The 17,819-nt window shown below is 40.3% G+C and overlaps 1 protein-coding gene across 3 annotated transcripts in view; it reads right to left on the reverse strand.

The window, feature by feature from the left end:
* Window positions 1-2,075: 2,075 nt before the first annotated feature.
* PHAF1 (phagophore assembly factor 1) overlaps window positions 2,076-17,819 on the reverse strand; it is a 46,677-nt gene continuing 30,933 nt past the window's right edge. For all 3 annotated transcript variants that reach the window (XM_089540917.1, XM_089540919.1, XM_089540918.1), the window contains 13 exons: window positions 16,246-16,289; window positions 14,978-15,057; window positions 13,063-13,157; window positions 12,753-12,850; window positions 11,849-11,961; window positions 9,727-9,860; window positions 8,636-8,719; window positions 7,985-8,067; window positions 6,832-6,875; window positions 6,405-6,448; window positions 5,751-5,809; window positions 4,894-4,966; window positions 2,076-4,613 (listed from right to left, as the gene is read on the reverse strand). In XM_089540917.1, coding sequence (XP_089397043.1) covers window positions 4,524-4,613; window positions 4,894-4,966; window positions 5,751-5,809; window positions 6,405-6,448; window positions 6,832-6,875; window positions 7,985-8,067; window positions 8,636-8,719; window positions 9,727-9,860; window positions 11,849-11,961; window positions 12,753-12,850; window positions 13,063-13,157; window positions 14,978-15,057; window positions 16,246-16,289 — 1,041 coding nt within the window. In that variant the 3' untranslated portion in view covers window positions 2,076-4,523. The remainder of the gene's footprint in view (window positions 4,614-4,893; window positions 4,967-5,750; window positions 5,810-6,404; window positions 6,449-6,831; window positions 6,876-7,984; window positions 8,068-8,635; window positions 8,720-9,726; window positions 9,861-11,848; window positions 11,962-12,752; window positions 12,851-13,062; window positions 13,158-14,977; window positions 15,058-16,245; window positions 16,290-17,819) is intronic.

Raw genomic sequence — 17,819 nt, forward strand, 5'->3', positions numbered from 1 at the left:
GACTTATGGCAACCATAACGCAAACCTGTCACAAGGTTTTCTTGGCAAGATTTGTTCAGAGGAGGTTTGCTACTGCCTTTCCCTGAGGCTGAGAGAGTGTGACTTCTTGCCCAAAGTGGGTTCTGTGAAGGAGCTGGGAATCGAACCCCGGTCTCCAGAGTCAAAGTCCAGTACTCAAACCACTATGCCATGCTACAAATTTTAAATGGGCATAAATGCAGAAACATTCTTAATTTAAGATTCTTAAAAAACAGTTTGTGCCTCCACTGTCCTTTAAGTGTGCAAAGAAATATTGGAGACACAGAAATGTCTTCATTTTGCCCCATCATCATCATCTCCATCTTCATCATCTTAATCTTATATCCTACCCCTGGGTTAATCTCTTACCCATTTCCACATACAGCACATGTCAACTACTTTGGTTTTCACCAGTAAAAAATGAAAAGACAGTATTGGATGCATATCTTTATATACTCCTTGACAAAATGCATTCATGTGACTTACAGCGTCATATTTTTCTTTGCCCTGCATGATTTTTAACACCTTTGCCTAGTGAAGAAGCCAGTGGAGCTTTGAAAGGTTGCAACATATATTTTATGCATCTATCCCTGTTTGGTGGATTTTGGATGATAATGTACTTTGCTATATGGCCGACACTGCTACCCCTGGATATGTTTCAGTTTATTTCGGTTACAGACCTTTATCTCAAAGGCACGGATTACAAAACTGTGACCAAAATCTATCAGACCAACTAGTAGGAAGCGGGATAAAACAACATAGATTAAAATGAGCTAAAATAGGACTAAACTGCCATCTTCTGGACAGCTATCCATATCTTGACAGAGCAACTTCAGAAACATTTTGCAAAGGGGGACAAATTAGAAACAAAAAGAAATTCCTTTTGTCTGTGATCTGAGCTCCAGGACCTGCAGAAAACTGATCAAAGAGTTAAAAATGGTTAATTCAGATATTTATGAACCATCATGTTTGGTTATCCATTGCTTTCTAATGTAATGGACTGAAGCCACTTCTGAGAATGACAGGACTATACAGAATATATCTTTTTAACAAGCAGCAATAAGATTTTGGGATCGTACCTATAAGGCTATGAGAATCTAGGGCTAAAAGTAATAAACGCTGGTTATAAGCATGCAAATCTTCAAGCCTTTCCTGTTTGTCGAACTGCACTGAACCCATTCTGCTTTTTACTTCTGAGGAGACACCTTTAAAATGGCGCCCGCCTCACTGGCGCGCTTGGCCAAGTCCCTTTGTACTCCTGAGGAGACGCTCTTAAAATGGCGCCCGCCTCACTGGCGCGCTTGGCCAAGTCCCTTTGTACTCCTGAGGAGACGCTCTTAAAATGGCGCCTGCCTCACTGGCGCGCTTGGCCAACTCCCTTTGTCCTCCTGAGGAGACGCTCTTAAAATGGCGCCCGCCTCACTGGCGCGCTTGGCCAACTCCCTTTGTACTCCTGAGGAGACGCTCTTAAAATGGCGCCCGCCTCACTGGCGCGCTTGGCCAAGTCCCTTTGTACTCCTGAGGAGACGCTCTTAAAATGGCGCCCGCCTCACTGGCGTGCTTGGCCAAGTCCCTTTGTACTCCTGAGGAGACGCTCTTAAAATGGCGCCCGCCTCACTGGCGCGCTTGGCCAAGTCCCTTTGTACTCCTGAGGAGACGCTTTTAAAATGGCGCCCGCCTCATTGGCACACTTTGCACCTCTTGTCTCTGAGGGAAAGTTTCAAAATGGCCACCGGCCTTGCTCCGTCGCTTTGCTAGAGCCACTCTTTTTGCTGAGGAGAACCTGCTTCATGGCTGCTTGCCACAGAAAGACCCGGGTTCAAAACTCCTTTCATCCGTCAAGCTGAACCTTAAGACTCGGGTTCAAATTTCCACTCACTCTGAGTGAACTTGGGGCAGCAAGTCTCTACCTCAGAGATGGTGTATAGGAGGATAAAGTAGAAGAAGGCGAAGTAAATCACATACACTGAGCTCCATGCAGAAACATAGGCCCTGAAGTACAATAAAACAATATTAAGGTCAACTTTGGGGAGCAAATCAAAGGACACAACCACAGATTGCAAAATACACACACCCAGCCACTGTATTTCAACAACACAGCAACTGAGCTTCGTTTTATTTGTCCTTTCAATGTACATGCTATTTTAGGTATTTCATACAATTTTACAGGAAGGTTATGAAAAACAGAATTCTCATGTTAGAAAGAGAAAACGAAGAAGTCTTGGGGAATTTTCTCCGCAAGCAATGATCATAGGAAAAAAACGACATTGTTATGAAGAAGAGGGGTAACGTCCAGGAAGAAAAGTAAACCTTATCACTCCCCCATATATCCCATTATCCATTGAATTTTCCATGGGGCTTTCCTTTATTTCCTCTTAAGTAAAAAGAGTACAGAATGTCACAGTATACAGGAAGACAAAATGGCAAAAAAAGAAAGAAGAGGAGATCACACACATACTCAGCAACACACACAACAACACACACCCCAATGCCACGCATCACATTTATCCCTGCTACTGGTCCAGGATTCAAACCTTTGTAGTTAAAACATCCTAAAATCGCCTATCCCTCATTTTTGTCGACAATGTATACAAGATTACACTGTACACTGAGTTAAAATTACAAAAGGAAGTTTCGTATTTACAAAAAAACTGTACACACGTTTTTGCAAAACTCACAAAAAAGTCGTCTGTAATATATATATGCATATATATATATACCTGTATATCACAAGTCGCTACACCAAAATATTAAAAAAAATGGGATAAAATTATACATTTCTCTTTTATTTTCTCTCTCTCTGTCGCCATTGTTTTAAAAAGGGTTATATTTCAATTATGACCGAGACAGACAGACAGACAAGGTTATTTCCCCCCATAATAAGACTGGTAAGAAAGCTGCGCATTGGTCTCCCTGCGCTTGGGAGAAATGCAAAAAGTGAAGCAGGATCTCTTTAATTCAAAGCAGCCATGATGGCGGATAGAGGGCACGCCGTGCGGCATCAGCATAGTATGTACAGAAATGTTGAAAATAGATTAAGGACCTCTTTGGCTAACATTTTGGCATGGATATTTAAAAAAAAACGAGGAGGGGAGGAAGAAAAGAGGCAATTTCTCTCTCCCCTCCCTCCAATGTGCTACATGCGCAACAACAACCCAGAGCACAAGCCACCAGTGCCATGGAAGTCTCCCGGAAAACATCCTTTGCATTAAGGCCGTGCAATGTCCATTTAGTTCAATGTTAACCCTGGTGCGCAACCGGTTCCCCGGTGGCTGTGCTCCAGCTCTCCAAAACTCCTCTTCTTTTATCGGATAAAGAAAGAGGAAGAAAGGAATACTAATCCGATACACATCGCACAGCTGCAAGGCGATGCAACTGTGTTCGCTTTTGCAGGTCTGAATTTTAAGTACAAAGCGGGGGGGGGGGGGGGTGTGTGGCAACAAAACCTTTAAGAAAGACATAATTTACAGGAACAACCCACTTGATTTTCGTAAAGTGTGTGTGTAAATATGTGTGTGTGTGTATAAAAACGTTAACTAACCAGGCATGGCAGAAAATAAGTCGCTTCAGCATGTCAAGTAAATATTAGTGCAGAAAAAAAGTGGGTTCCTTCCCCACAGTATAAATAAGCTTTATGCGTGGCAAACAATTAAATAAACCATCGCACCCTCCACTCACACCCAATACACAGATGCTCCTCGGTGAGGAATAAAATGCCTTATCAAGTAATTAAAGTGTATGTAGTGCAAAAAAATGTTACAACCAAGTTCTAGGCGCATGCTGCTTTGCGCTAGTTTCAACGTCAGACAAACGTGTGGTGCCTGAAATCACGGACATGTATGTACATACTTGTCACATTTGGTACAATGTCCTTAAGCCACAGAAATACCCAAGTACTTAATTTTTTAAAAATATATATACACCTATGTATAAGTTCTGTTTGTGCATATGCACACACACACACACACACCTACACTGTTCTTGTGTAGGAAAAAGAAACATGACCACTGTTATCATTGCAGTTATCACAAGCACAGACTGGGAAAAATATATATATATCTACATATATAATTAGATCCAATACCGGCTTCCGGATGCCCCAAGGCTCAGAAAGTTTGTGCTTCTAACTCATGCAGTCATTTGGGTGCCCTCTTGTCTTAAGCTCATCCTTCTTCCAGCTCAGGAAAATAAGCAAACCAGTCCATAAATCTCCATGTTGCAGAGGACAAGGGCAGCCAACAGGAAAAAAAGCAGTTGTGCGGCAGGCACTGACTACTCACATCCACCAATAGTCCCATGCCCCGCGATGAACCGTCAAGAGGACTTCCCTGCTCTCTTCCATGCGTAGGTAGAAAGAGACAGGGTTCTTTTGTTTTGCTTTGAAGGAACGCACATACACACATGCACACACATATTCCATCATACCGTGCTTTCCCATACTATAAGTGGCAGCAAATCAAGGCACGCTGTACTAAATCAGTAGCATTTTGTTTAGCTGATATTGCTCACTGGGGAAGGTCTGACGTTTTCAACTGGCTGCTGGGTCTTGCGGGGCCGTACAGAGTAACAGACGCAATGTGGTTATTCTGCATCACCTGGATGACAAAACAGAAGGAATACAGAGATAAAGCCTCCTCCAAAAACGCACCCACACTGGCTGTAATACTGTATGGCTCAGCATAGCATAGTAGTTCCACATGCCAACCCATGCTAGATTAAGCCATATTCCACACCCCCAGATTTACAGTCTCTGGTCATTCTGTGCCTCATGGAGAGTGCAACGCATCCCCAGAGCCAGACGCAAAGGGATTATATAAGCGCTGAGATCCCCTGGGGTCTCCACTTCTTCAAGCTAAATACATTTGCTTCCCATACCTCAAAGATCATCCGCTGCAGTCCAAAACAAAACGTTGATCCAAATGGGTTTGTGTTGTTTGGAGAGGATGACCTGAAAAAAACAAAAACAAATGCAAGACTGAAAATTTCAAATGATACTGGTAAGAAAGTTAGTGGACATTGCTGCCACCCGTTTTAAAACTAGCATGAGCCTGACACATCCTTTTAATGATTCCCGCTGAATCTTAGCACCATGATGATTAAAAGCCTTACCCATCCTTTGTTTTCCTTGGCTAGGGAAGAGAGTTTGCCACAAACCAGGATGTTAAACTGTGATGAAAAGTCACGCCAGCCTTCCTGATGTGTCAGGCTACAATTCCCATTATCTCCAGCTAGTCTGTCTATAGTGGCTGGTGTATAATGGGAGATGTATCCCAAAGTCTGCATAACACATTCAGCAAGCAAACAGTGGCACTGGTCAATTCCCTGTTTCCCAGTCTCTGTGCTTGAAGCTGACATGCAGAACTTTGTGTTGTCTCTGTATACAGATTACAGAAAGCCTCCGACACTGAAGCTCCTTTTTACAATAACCAAAGTGGAAATGATAAGAAAATGGAGGGTGGTGAAATATCTATATATCCCCCTGTCTCTGGGGGCAGTGACTGGCTCAGCAGTTTCTAGGTTGAGGATGCTACAATTTCCAGGTCAAAGCAGAGTGGAATTCCACAACAATGAAGAGTGTTCCAGAAATTGCCCCCCACCCTACTATTAAAGTAGTTCTGGTATCTGCTTTTTAAAGCCAATAATATAACATTTACTGGTATGTATCATTAGGACTCTTTCCCTTAGCAGCTTGAAATCTAATGAATCCAAGTGACAAAACAGACAGTCTTTACCTGTGAAGTACTACCGGCTTTTCTACTGGATGTCCAAGAAGTTCCTGGATACTGTCCCACTGTAAACAAATAAAAAGGTCTTAGTGAATGAAGTACTTTAAGAAGAGCTGAAAAGGGCTTTTTCTTTTTAGGTGCATTTTGCAAATTCAGGAAAGGGCCTAATGATCCTTGTATGTGGAACGCCCACCCAGGCGCAGTTTAAAATGTTTGCTACCAAATAGATGCAACTGAAATGGACTTTGCATTATCAGGGTGTCCCTAAAATGTGTCATGTCCTTTTGGTCCAGAGATGGTTAATAGGCAACGCATTAATTGCTGGAGTCCAACAGACCCATTGTATACCTTCATGGAAAAAATGACCTGCAATCTAGCAGGGAGCCTTATATAATAGGTTGCAAAATTTGAGTGAATCCATTTCTTTTCAGACCTTTTCTTTCCTTTTGCTTACTCTCTCTTTGTATGTCTTTACCTTACTTATAAAATACACACTTTTCTATTCATATGAATCCCACCTGTTACCTCCCAAAGCCTACTGAAAGGGATGATGTAACACAACGCTTTAACACCCTATTTTTTTAACTTGGTGAAAATAGGATCCAAGTTGCACAAAGTTGCAGAGGTGGACTATCATGTATGAGATGGGTTGTGATTTACCTTGCTGTAAGTTGTGCAGGTTTCCATCTGAGAATCGGTACTCTCTGTGGGGAAAGAACAGAAAAACCTTAGGTAAGATGACATTACCGCACTACATTCCTTCCCTCTTAGCACCCAATGGTGATATTATAAGAGTTTGGTGGGGTGTTATCACTGCACAACTCTGTGCACTCTCTCTCTTTTTCTCCCTCCAGATGTGTTGCTGCATGCATGAACTGTCAAGACACCCACACTGAGGGATAACTTGAACCTGACGATATCAGTCCACTTCTCCGTTACTGTACAACTCTGGCTTCTTCTCACTCTGGTTGCTCAGACTATTAATTTTTTGCTACAAGCATGCATGCAAAGCCATCATGTATTCCTGTTAGTATTCAAATTTTCAGGTTATTCCAGACTGTATTCAAATGCCATGCCTCTTTCTTACCTCGTTTAATAGCTAGTGGGATCCTGAATTCACAGCGGTGATAACTGTACAAATGGAAATTGCAGGATTGTTAGGAGAAATACTCTTTCAAAGGGCAATCATTCTAAACCCAGTAGGAACACTACATAAAAGAAGTGGGCAACTTGCTGTCCAGGCCATTGAAATATTTTGCATCTAGTATTTGCCCTACAGGTTTCAATAGCCTATTACCATTTTGCATTGGCGTATGGTGTTTCACAGATGAAGCCTGGTCAGATTAATATCAGACATTATGGCCTGTTACAGACAGCCAAAATAAAGCTGCTTCGAGTCACAGTGGAGGTATGGTATTTGAATGATGCATGCGTCCTAAGAGTCCAGAAGTCGCATCAAAGCCATGCTCCAGCCCTAAGGACTGGAGCGTGGCTTTGGTGTGGCTTCTGGACTCTTAGGACGCATGCATCATTGAAACACCATACCTCCACTGTGACTCGAAGCAGCTTTATTTTGGCTGTCTGTAACAGGCCTATGCAAAATATAATAGAACACAGGAAGCAGCCAGTGTCCTGCTTCAGACTGATTGTATCTCAGTTTCTTGAGTCAAGAAATGCACAATCTTTTTGCCTGTCCTGGCACAATTCACAATTAAATCAATTAAATAGCTAATGAACTACAGTTTCTTGATTTGTCTTAACCCAGAAAGTATAGCTATCAGCTTCAGAAAAAGTCAGGATATTAAATCAACTTCAAATTGTGCTCCAACACCCTGGGCTTGTTACAGGGTTACCCACTATGTTTCAGATGAAAAAGGATGCAAAACATTGGATGCAAAACAGATTGCCCATCTCATCTGTTCAAAAACTGAACTAGCAAAATTGCAGATGCATATTTTGTACATCTGCAAAAGGCATCTTTGGAAGCCATTAATCCAGGTCAAGCCAAAGACAGAATCTGTCGTATGGAATCAGAACTCCTGAAAAAAAATCACCTTTCTTTTTAAGAAGCTGCCTGATGTGACCACCCAGGAAAGTCTGGAAAAGCCTAAGCAAGGTTTCCCCCGCTGTACCAGTTCAATGACAATTCAGCATGCCAAACATTTTCTTAGCCCTCATTATTAGCACACGCGTTCCCAATGTGCAAAATGAAGCTAGGCAATACAGTTCTTTCTACTCACATGTTGAAGTTATAATGACCAGGGTAATTCGTATGCAAAACAAATTTCTTCACTTTGTGAGTATTTGCATCAAAAAGGATGTCCTGTAAGTAAAAATTGGAAAGAACTGAAAGTGAGTCAACACTAAATTAAAACAATGAAACAACACTGCGCACCATAGAAAGTTGTGTGTCTGCTGGTGGGATCATGCTCCTTAGAGCAATTATTTCGGGACCTTTTAAAATTTTGAAGTGAGTGCAGAAAATGTTAATGCCAAAGCTGCTGTGAAAGGCTAATTCTCCTGGAAACAGCTGCTGTCTTTGAACTTAAATGCAGCTCAATTTCTCTGCTTTACTCCATTTGAGTGTTGAACAAGACAGGCAATGGCCCTATCCTCTCCTCAGAGCATTTCTGAGCTTAGTGAAGCAAGCTTTCCTTTTGCAAATATTGAATATCAGATATGTGAAATGAGCTCCATGAGACACTGACAGTGCAAATACGTCATTAACTAAACAGGCAACAGTAAAAAAGGTATGGTTCAAATATCTCAGTGATGGAGCTCTGGAGGATTTGAACAATAATAACTCCTACGCCAAAGGATTATTATGTGCCTTATGAAAACTGGGAGCAGATGGAAGGAAAACAGGATGGATGTCAAAACTGTTAACTCACCACTCCAAGCGTGAAGTAGTTGAAGAAGTAGTCATTGCACTTTGAAGGTACCTGTTTATGAGGAGAGGGCGAATGTATTTTCATCTATGGGGGGAAAAAAGCCAGCCACATCAGTTTTCTGGGGCAGGAAGGCAAGCAAACATTTAAAATCCAACAGCTACTCTCCACCTTCATAAGCATGCTGCTCTGGTTTGAATGGACTAAGGACTTTAAGGCAGAAATGAGAAATATGTTCAGCCCCATTACTGCTACTGGACTTAATCCAGCTTTAGTAATGCTTATAGTAGTCATACTAGAATCAGTGGAATAGGTTAGTCAGCCTAACTTAAATCCCATTAATGTCAACAAGTCTACTCTAAGCATGGCCAAATCTGGAACCAACCTAATGGATGACTCAGTATTTGGAATACATTCAATACGTATCAAGTTCATATCCTGGGTGCAATTTGATACCCTCTTACTCCGTAATCAATTCTGTTCTTGACTCCATTTTTTATCCTTACAGATTTACCTGGAAAAATAATCTCCCTATTCTTTCTCTCTCATATTTATGTTCCCCACGCAGCAATTAAAACACAGGGAAACCTAGGGACAGACCCTCATAACTGCATGTTACTCCATAAAATAATAATAATAGGATTAATATTAACAACAGCAATAGTATTAAAACTACTAACCCCTGCACACAGAGAGCAAGCATGACAGGGGAAAAGGTTCTAATTTGGCGTTTGACCTGACATGCTCATCTTCTGAATATAGGAAACTGATGGTGCAAAGGAATATTCCACAATGTCAGCCTTTCACCAAAGTCTGAAAATATATACTCCAAAAATAGCTTAGCATCTCTTTTGTTATTTGTGAGAACAGTACCAATATGGACTATACAGTGTGAATGATCAATCACAGGTTAAGCAGCAAGAGGAGAAAAGGCTTGGAAGGAGCACACAAAAGGGACAGAACAGCTGGAAAGGTCCTAATGTATTAGATATTTTCCAGCATTCAAGGACACTGAAACTTGTGAATAGACTATTAGGTGATTTAGTAAATTAACCATCCCCAATAATTTGTACTGAGTTGTTATTTTATCTAACCTTATCTTCTGACTTGTAGAAAACTTTGTGAGGAGATCCCAAAGTGCTCAGAACATCTTGGCACGAATCACCAAAATATACACAGCGCTCAAATACCCGCATCTTGGCATCTGCTAATACACCAGGGCCACAACCTAAAGAACAGGGAAAAATAGAAGTGGGTTGTTCCCAGCTCATGAGATAAACCACTTTCAAGATATCACTGTGGCCTGAGGTTTTGATACAACTAGCCAAACATTTCTGGGGCCGGGGATAGCAATGTTAATTGCTTGCAGCAAAGATGAAAAAGACTCTTGTGGCAATCTAAAAACTTACTGATTATTTGGAATAAGTTGTTGTGAGCATTAGCATCTGGAGGTCACACATTTCCCACTCTTGCTTCAACCACTCCACTGTCGATATTATATGGCACTTCTTGTCACAATACAATGTGGATGCCTATCTGCAGAAATAATCCAGCTTGTGAAAGCTCTGGTGCCATAATAAACTACAGTTCCCAGGATTCCCTAGCACTCAGCCAGGGCAGTTAAAGCAGTCTCAGACTGGATTATTTCTGCAGCTTATGTGACAATGTCTTTTGCTCAGTCTCAAAGGTGCTACAAGATCCCTTTGCATACTGGTTAACTGGTAGAACAAAATGTTTCGAAGCCATATTAAAACATATACCTTAAAGCAAGAACAGCATTTTAAAGATGATGCTGTAATAAATGAGCACTCATTCAATTATTTTAAATGTAGCATGCTAATGTGGTGTACTAAGTGCATTTACACCTTTCTTATAAATTGAATACAATGACTGCAGTCATTTGATAATCATAAATTTGCCAACCACATTCTAACTGTACCCTTTTCAAACTGTGAGCTTTTTAGATATACTGGGAACCCAATAATGTACATATATTTAACTATGTGAAGTGCTTATGGCTTTTTCAAGGTCCACCTGGTCTGCAAATTCAAAATTGTGAATATTCTCAGCAAGAGTTGACTTCAGTATATGAAGGTAATGAGAAGCTAATACAGTCTGCCCCACACATTCACGGGTGATAGGAGCAACCCTCCACTCCCACAAAAGTAGAAAAACTATGAATATAATTAAATATAAATAAAAATCACAAATGTTATTATTTTTTAACCCGAGAGAACACTTCTCTAAGAATCCCTAGATCCTCCTGCGCAACTCTATGGTCAACTTGCACCAGAAATAGATCACAGGACAACGCTGGAAGACCTAGAAATTGCTAGAGAGAACATATTAATCTGCGAAAGAGAAGCCAGCAAATGTGGCAGGCCAACTGTTTACCCAACATTTCTCTAAATAACCATGTATGTTATCTAAACTTCACATTCTACCTTGAAAAAGTGTCTTTTCAAAACCATCTACAAATATCTGGGTAATATAGCTAACTCCTTCCTACTATACCAGGATATATGATCCCTGTCCTAGGCAGCTCTCTTCCTCTGTAAAGACAGAAGCAAAATTCACTTGAAATCGATCACAGCTTTATTCGCCTCTCTTATTGTAAACATTTAAATCTTAAATTTTGTGATGATAATCCTCAAGAGAGCCTGACGAGATGAAAAGCATGTCATTTATTACACAGTCTGTAAAGAAGCTAATAACAACTAATACAAACTGTCCACCCAAATTGAACTCATGAACTCCTTATCAAACCTATCAGCTCCTTGCCAACTTCTGACCCTGCTCTAGGCTGGGAGTGGAAGGCACACAATAACACCTCTAAGTATCACATTGAGGATCTCTTGGAACATGATTTAACATGTAGGTAAACATCCCAATCTCCTGTTTAATCGAACCTTCCCAAGACTCTCATCTGTCAATGAATTTGACTGCATCTCTACAGAAAGTTCTGTCTTGGCAAAAGAATTTGCTTATTCCTTAAAGCAATACACAACAAATATAGTTTCAGTCTGTGTTTGGAATCAAGGGAAGCTGCATTTCCTTGCATGAGTGTCCTTTCTAGAACAGATGTGAGAGAAAAATCAAAGGAAGGTATCCGAGACGTCTTGTTGTTCTGTGTTAGCATTATGTACAGATGGCCACACAAACTTTCACACCTTTATAAGGAAGTAAGAAGACAACTACTTCTGGTAGCCGTTATACCTGCAGTGAGTAAGCGAAGCCGTAAACCTGAGGGCCCAGCTCCATCTCGAAGAACATCAACGTTCTCTGCATACACATTTCCAAGGAAACAGCTGAGGGGCATAAGAGGAGCCCTGGAAAGAAGGAAACCATATGTAACACCATCACCACACAGAATGAAGCACCAAAAAATGCTTCCTGTTAAGATCTTAAACCAAATGTTATTGAGCTTGCCTCAGTTCACTGCAATCTCTGGATTAATGTGTTTTAACAAATTGACTAAAATGACAGTGAGTTGATTCTGCTATGTTTTATTATGTGAAAGTAATTGTAAGAACAGTTACTGAATTTGAAGGAGGAACTTCAGCTTCTTCTTCTTCTTTTTCATTATCATCATCATCTCAAAACATGATAATGGTGATGGGCATTTCCTCTATTTCTTACTATTTAATGTTCTATTTCCACATCAGTTTGTAAAATGTTTTTGAAATGTGCACAAAAATGTATACACATTTTTTGTACGCACCTCTCAGAATATACACATTTTATCAGTAACTGTGCCCACCTTGCTGGCTTGAGATGTACTATAAACACAGTATTTTAAGAAACCGATATATATAATAATTCTATGGTGCAGTTTTGCATACTTTTATTAATATATGCATTTTCAGCGCATTTTCCTCTAACATAAACAGTTTGGATGCATTCTTGTTATATAGTGACAAAGTGCATCCAAGTATCTGGAGAGGTAAATAAACCAAATAATAACTGTAGTTTAAATTGCCTGTTCATCTGACAGCTCCAAAATAAAATATCAGTCAAACAAATTTCTCTCCCGCCTTCATATGCATAATTATGTGCAAATAAAAAGACAGCTATTTACTATTTGTTTGGAAACCTTGCATGCAACAGAAGAGTTACGTACTTGGTATCCTGTAGGCTGTTTCCACTGTAGATGTACATGCGTTTCACAGTTGCGCCATGGGGAATTTGCAGAGAAGCTAGGCCATGGGCAAAGTTTGGCTGTGGAGATTAAAATAGAGACATTTTTGACTGTACAGCATGCAAACATAAAAAAACAAACAGCTGCAAAAAGATATGTTAGCATGACCTGCAAAGACCTGTGAAACATCCACAAAAGCAATACATTAAGTCAAAAGGAGTCAATCACTAAGCTCTTCAAAACACAGTAACTATTCTGTTTACTAATTAATTTATTAACCCAGATTTCTGACCTCATATTTTGGAGTCTCAGTCCATGAGTCCAATTGAAAGGAAAAAGACAGTCCTCTAAAGTTGAGGTGGAATAGCTGCTCAGCGGAGTTATACACTGGAGAAAGACACACAGAGAGACATAAAAACAGTTATTCTTCCCTTTCCAGCCTGGCATCACTGCTGAGCAGTTTAGGCATTTATCAGAGTATGCCCAGAACAACTACGGCAAAATACGTGGATCTTCAGCTTGGTTTTTTTTTGACAATTACAAATATCTACTGAAAAATATGGTGTGGGGGTGGGAGCCGAGTATAGACACAGATGTGGGACCACATTCGATCTTTTCAACAAACAAATGAACAACAACAGTCTCAGACAGACTGTGCCCAGCACCTGATACTCAAGAACCTTTTCAACTTTACACAGCAAGGCTTGAGCATGGGACATTCTCCATGCAAAACATGTCACTAAGCTATGGCCCATCATCTATGTACTTGAAAGGTGGTTTTCAAATGCATCAAACAAGTAAAATGCATAGATGTTGCTATAAAAGCAACTCCTCTTCCTCAGTGGACGTCCTTGTGCACAACCCTCTTTTTCTCTAAGAGATGAATGCTGAGCAAATTTACTGATACTGCTAACATATTTTAGCTCTTAGAAATGGTGCTATGTAAATATGTTGTTGCTGTTAACTGCTGTCAAGTCAGCTTCGACATACAAGGACCCCATGAAGGAGAGGCCTCTCATTATAGTAAGTTAGTATTAGAAATAGTATCAGCAAAAGATCTTGCCCATGCAATATGGGGAAGCTGGCATGCATCCCTTCTGAGAAAAAGCATCCCCAGAGACAGTTTTTAACCGCTTACATATACCCTCCAGCCATTCTCAGTACATTTTTGTGTAGATTTACAGTAAGAGCCTTTCTGAACCTCTCTTGTGAGAAATGAAGGCTACGGAGCAAAATGCATCTGGGAAGAGCTTTATTGGTAATGAATGCCAACCCATGTCCAACTTCTAATTATGTGGCTTCCATTCGTTGAACACCTGCTTCAGTTTGAAGGGCCACTGGTTATGGGCTTTTTTTTGGTCAAACTGTTTTTTTCTCTTATAACTCAGTAAAATGAAGCGCCAGCCAACACAAAAACTATATAAGGTGGTGGAAAAGGTTCTCATAGGGTGCGTCTACACTATAGAAGTAATGCAGTTTGACACCGCTGTCCTGGCTCTGTCCTACAGAATCCTAGGATTTGTATTTTTGTGAGGCACCAAAACTCTGTAAAATTACAAATCCCAAAGCTCCATAGGAAGAAGCTATGGAATTTAAAGTGGTGTCAAACTGCATTATTTCTACTATGTACATACATCCATAATCAGGTTTGGCAAATATAAGCTACAGCTAAGAAACTGTGCTGGTGGAAAGAAGGGTAGATTCTGGGTTGGGATTGGGGGAATCAAGCCAGGGCTCAGTAGTGCCAAGCAATTGGGGGAAGCAGGGCAAACCACATACAAAGCCCAGAAACAAGGAATCAGGATGCCCTCCCAGTGACGCTACTCACGGTGAACTGTCATATGGTTTTGTTGGGATGCCAACAAAAATGTAAGAACTGGAGGCATTTTGGAAGTGGCATTGTTTCCTGTGGGGTACACCCTTTTCTGGCCTAACTGGATTTTGGAAAGCACTCTAGTAACCTGCAAAACTTGCTTGACTAGAGACTATAACAGACACATTAAGAAAAAATAATGAAGAAACAAAGAGTGCACCTGTCCCAGGACAAAAATGTGTATCTATCCAAGTAGTGATGGCACTATTCTATCACATGTCTGGCTTTCAAATCCAGTAGAATCATAAGAGGAAAGTCTCGTTGATTCTTATGGACACAGCCAGCAAGGCAAGTCTCCACATGTACATAATGTATGTCAAGAGCGGCAACTTACCTCCTGGATGGGTTGCTCCAAAAGACTGATCAATTTGTTCTATAGTTGGAGCAATAGCCTGAGAGTTAAAATGAACACCACTGGGAAGAAAGAAAGGCAGAGGGGGAGGAATGAACGTTTCTTAATCAATATTGCATCAATGTTCTCTGCATTAGTTCAAAGTGACTCTCAAGGAAACAAAGTACTTCAAGATCCCTTCCCAATTGATGCTGATCTCAACTACTTCCAGAATCATCCAGATATTATTTTCATTTTAAAAAAACAAAAACAACAACCCTGGGCACTTGAAGCCAAAATAAAATGAATCCCTTGCCTGAATTTAATCTGGGATTCCATGTTAAGTTTTCAGGTTTTGGCTCTTAAGCAAATGAACTCAGATATAACAACGAAGCTTCCTGTGAAATTCTGAATGAAGGTCTTTTGGAAAGCAACCAGCAAAAACCACTTGATACATTTTTAATCACAGGTAAGAGAGACTTTTCTTTCAATTGCTTGCTTCGCTAGGTTGAGTAAGATATTCTAGGGAACAATAACAAAACCACGGTAAGCCAAGTTCACTGGTTTTCTGTTTTCAATAGCTCTTTGGCACTGCCACATAGACCCAAGGCAGCAAAGTACAGTTCTCCAGCTGTTTTCTTTTTAAAGACTCTTAATGCCCAGCATTCCTGACCACTGACTATTATTCAGAACCACAAACAGTTTTAAACCAACACTGTCATTTAATATCCTAGACCCAGATTGTGCGGAGATGGGTAATTAGAAATGGTAATCTTTAATTGTAGTCAATTTCCAGTTTTGACTAACCTTTGAAGGAAGGAGAAGAGAGGAACAAAGGGACTACATGGGGAGGCAAAAAGCTCATTTGAACCAAGCAGAGCTAAACAATACATCCAGTGGCCATTGAACTCTAAGTGGGAAAAGGAATACAGGTTCAGTATCCCTTATCTGGAAACCAGAAATATTCTAAATTGTCCACATAGGTGGCTGAGATATACACCTTTCTTTTGGATGATTCGATGTACAGAAATTTTGATTCATGCATATCAACTGTATATCAAATTACCTTCAGGCTATGTGTGTGAGGTGTATACAACACATAAATGAATTTCGCGTTTAGATATGGGTTTCATCTCCAATGTGTCCGATGTACAGGTGAATGTTCCAGAATATGAAAAAAATCCAGCCTCAAAACCACTTCTGGTCCCCAGCATTTCGGATAAGGGAGACTCAACCTGTAGACAACTACGTTTCTCTGATCAGTGACTTACCAATATTTTAACTTCACTTTAGTCAAGTCATAAACTTCAATCACCTAAAGAGAAAACAGGAAAAAACATTTTAAAAGTATGAAAGATAAGAATTGGCTCTTGGGATCTGGAGAAGAAAGAGAAAATTACAAGGAAAAACACTATTAATACGCTCACATATTGCCTTGTAAGTTTACGGGGATGAAAGGAAAGCACAAGCAAGACTCAATTCAGACATAACAAGGGAACCTGTGAGCAGAGGGAAATAGCAATATCTGTTCCCTTCAGGAGCCCTCCTTTTTAATTTTTGCAAGGAGTGTTCCTCATATGTTGTTCTAGTGTCATGAAAATGGAGCAGATCTGACTGACTGGTTGATAGCTATCATGGAACAAGAGGGTATATGAGGGGTAAGGCATAGTGACTGCAAAAGAAATGTGAGGAGGAAACTACAGTAGAGGCAGGAGGGACGAATGTTACAGGAGAAGACTGTTTCTTCTATTCTCTACTCAGAGGTCTGGGCAACTGAGGCCATGCTCCTTTGGTGGCAGGCAGAAAGTTATGCTCTTGAACTCTATGCTGAGAAATTGACAGCATAGCCTTGTTCCTGGCAAAATGGGCAAGAACATAGGTTTAAGGAGGTTCTGAATACAAGCACCATAATCGTGCTGGACATGATACAACAGCAAGAATAAGTACAAACAGGATGCAATGATCCGAGGAAGAGGAAAAAATAAACAAAATATGGAATAAGAACAAAAATATGGGGCTTCAGAAGCAAACCATGTGGACTATCTTACCAGAAATGCCATCCATTTATTAATTAGATTAATTTTCAGGCCATTAGTGTATTTAATTGACCAATTAAAGGGAACACTACAGTATCTTAGAAAAGACAACAGTCTGAATGAATTTAATGAAGGCAACAGTTTTCCTTGGGCAAAAAATTGCACGCACACACACACTCAAAAATCACCGCTTGGAATAAAAACCTCATTAAATGCATTTAATCAAGATGAAGAGACAGAACAGCTTATAGCAGTACCTCCAAGCAACATGTCCATTTTGTAGGAGACAGCTCTGGTAACCATCAGATGATCTGTATTTACGCTTAATTTGTATTCAGATAAATAATTACAGTCCCACAAGCCAACCAGGGACACAATCTTTAATAAGGATATATATCAATTTCGGATGGGGAAAAAACCCAACCCTTTCTTAATTGATATAAAATAATATAATATTATTAATACAGTGGTCCCTTGATATCTGCTCGGGTTGGGTTGCAGAAACCCCAATGGATACCAAAATCTGTGGATGCTCAAGTCCCATTATGTACAATGGCATAGTGAAAAGATGTCCCTTATATAAAATAGCAAAATCGAGGTTTGCCTTTTGGAATTATATATTGTAACATATGTATTTCCCAAGTTGTGAATGGTTGAATCCATGTATGTGGAAGGCCGGCTGTATTTCTCTATTATTATTAATTTAAACATAGCAAGTGAGACCTGCAGTAAGGCATGGTAATGTGCAGTAATCCTACTGAAGGTTATGCCCACTTCTAAAATAGTCCACTTCATCAGGTTGTTTGAGT

Source organism: Sceloporus occidentalis, unplaced genomic scaffold, assembly GCF_023333645.1.
Source record: "Sceloporus occidentalis isolate IW3139 unplaced genomic scaffold, rSceOcc1.0.p SCAF_10, whole genome shotgun sequence".
Classification (NCBI taxonomy): Eukaryota; Metazoa; Chordata; class Lepidosauria; order Squamata; family Phrynosomatidae; genus Sceloporus; species Sceloporus occidentalis.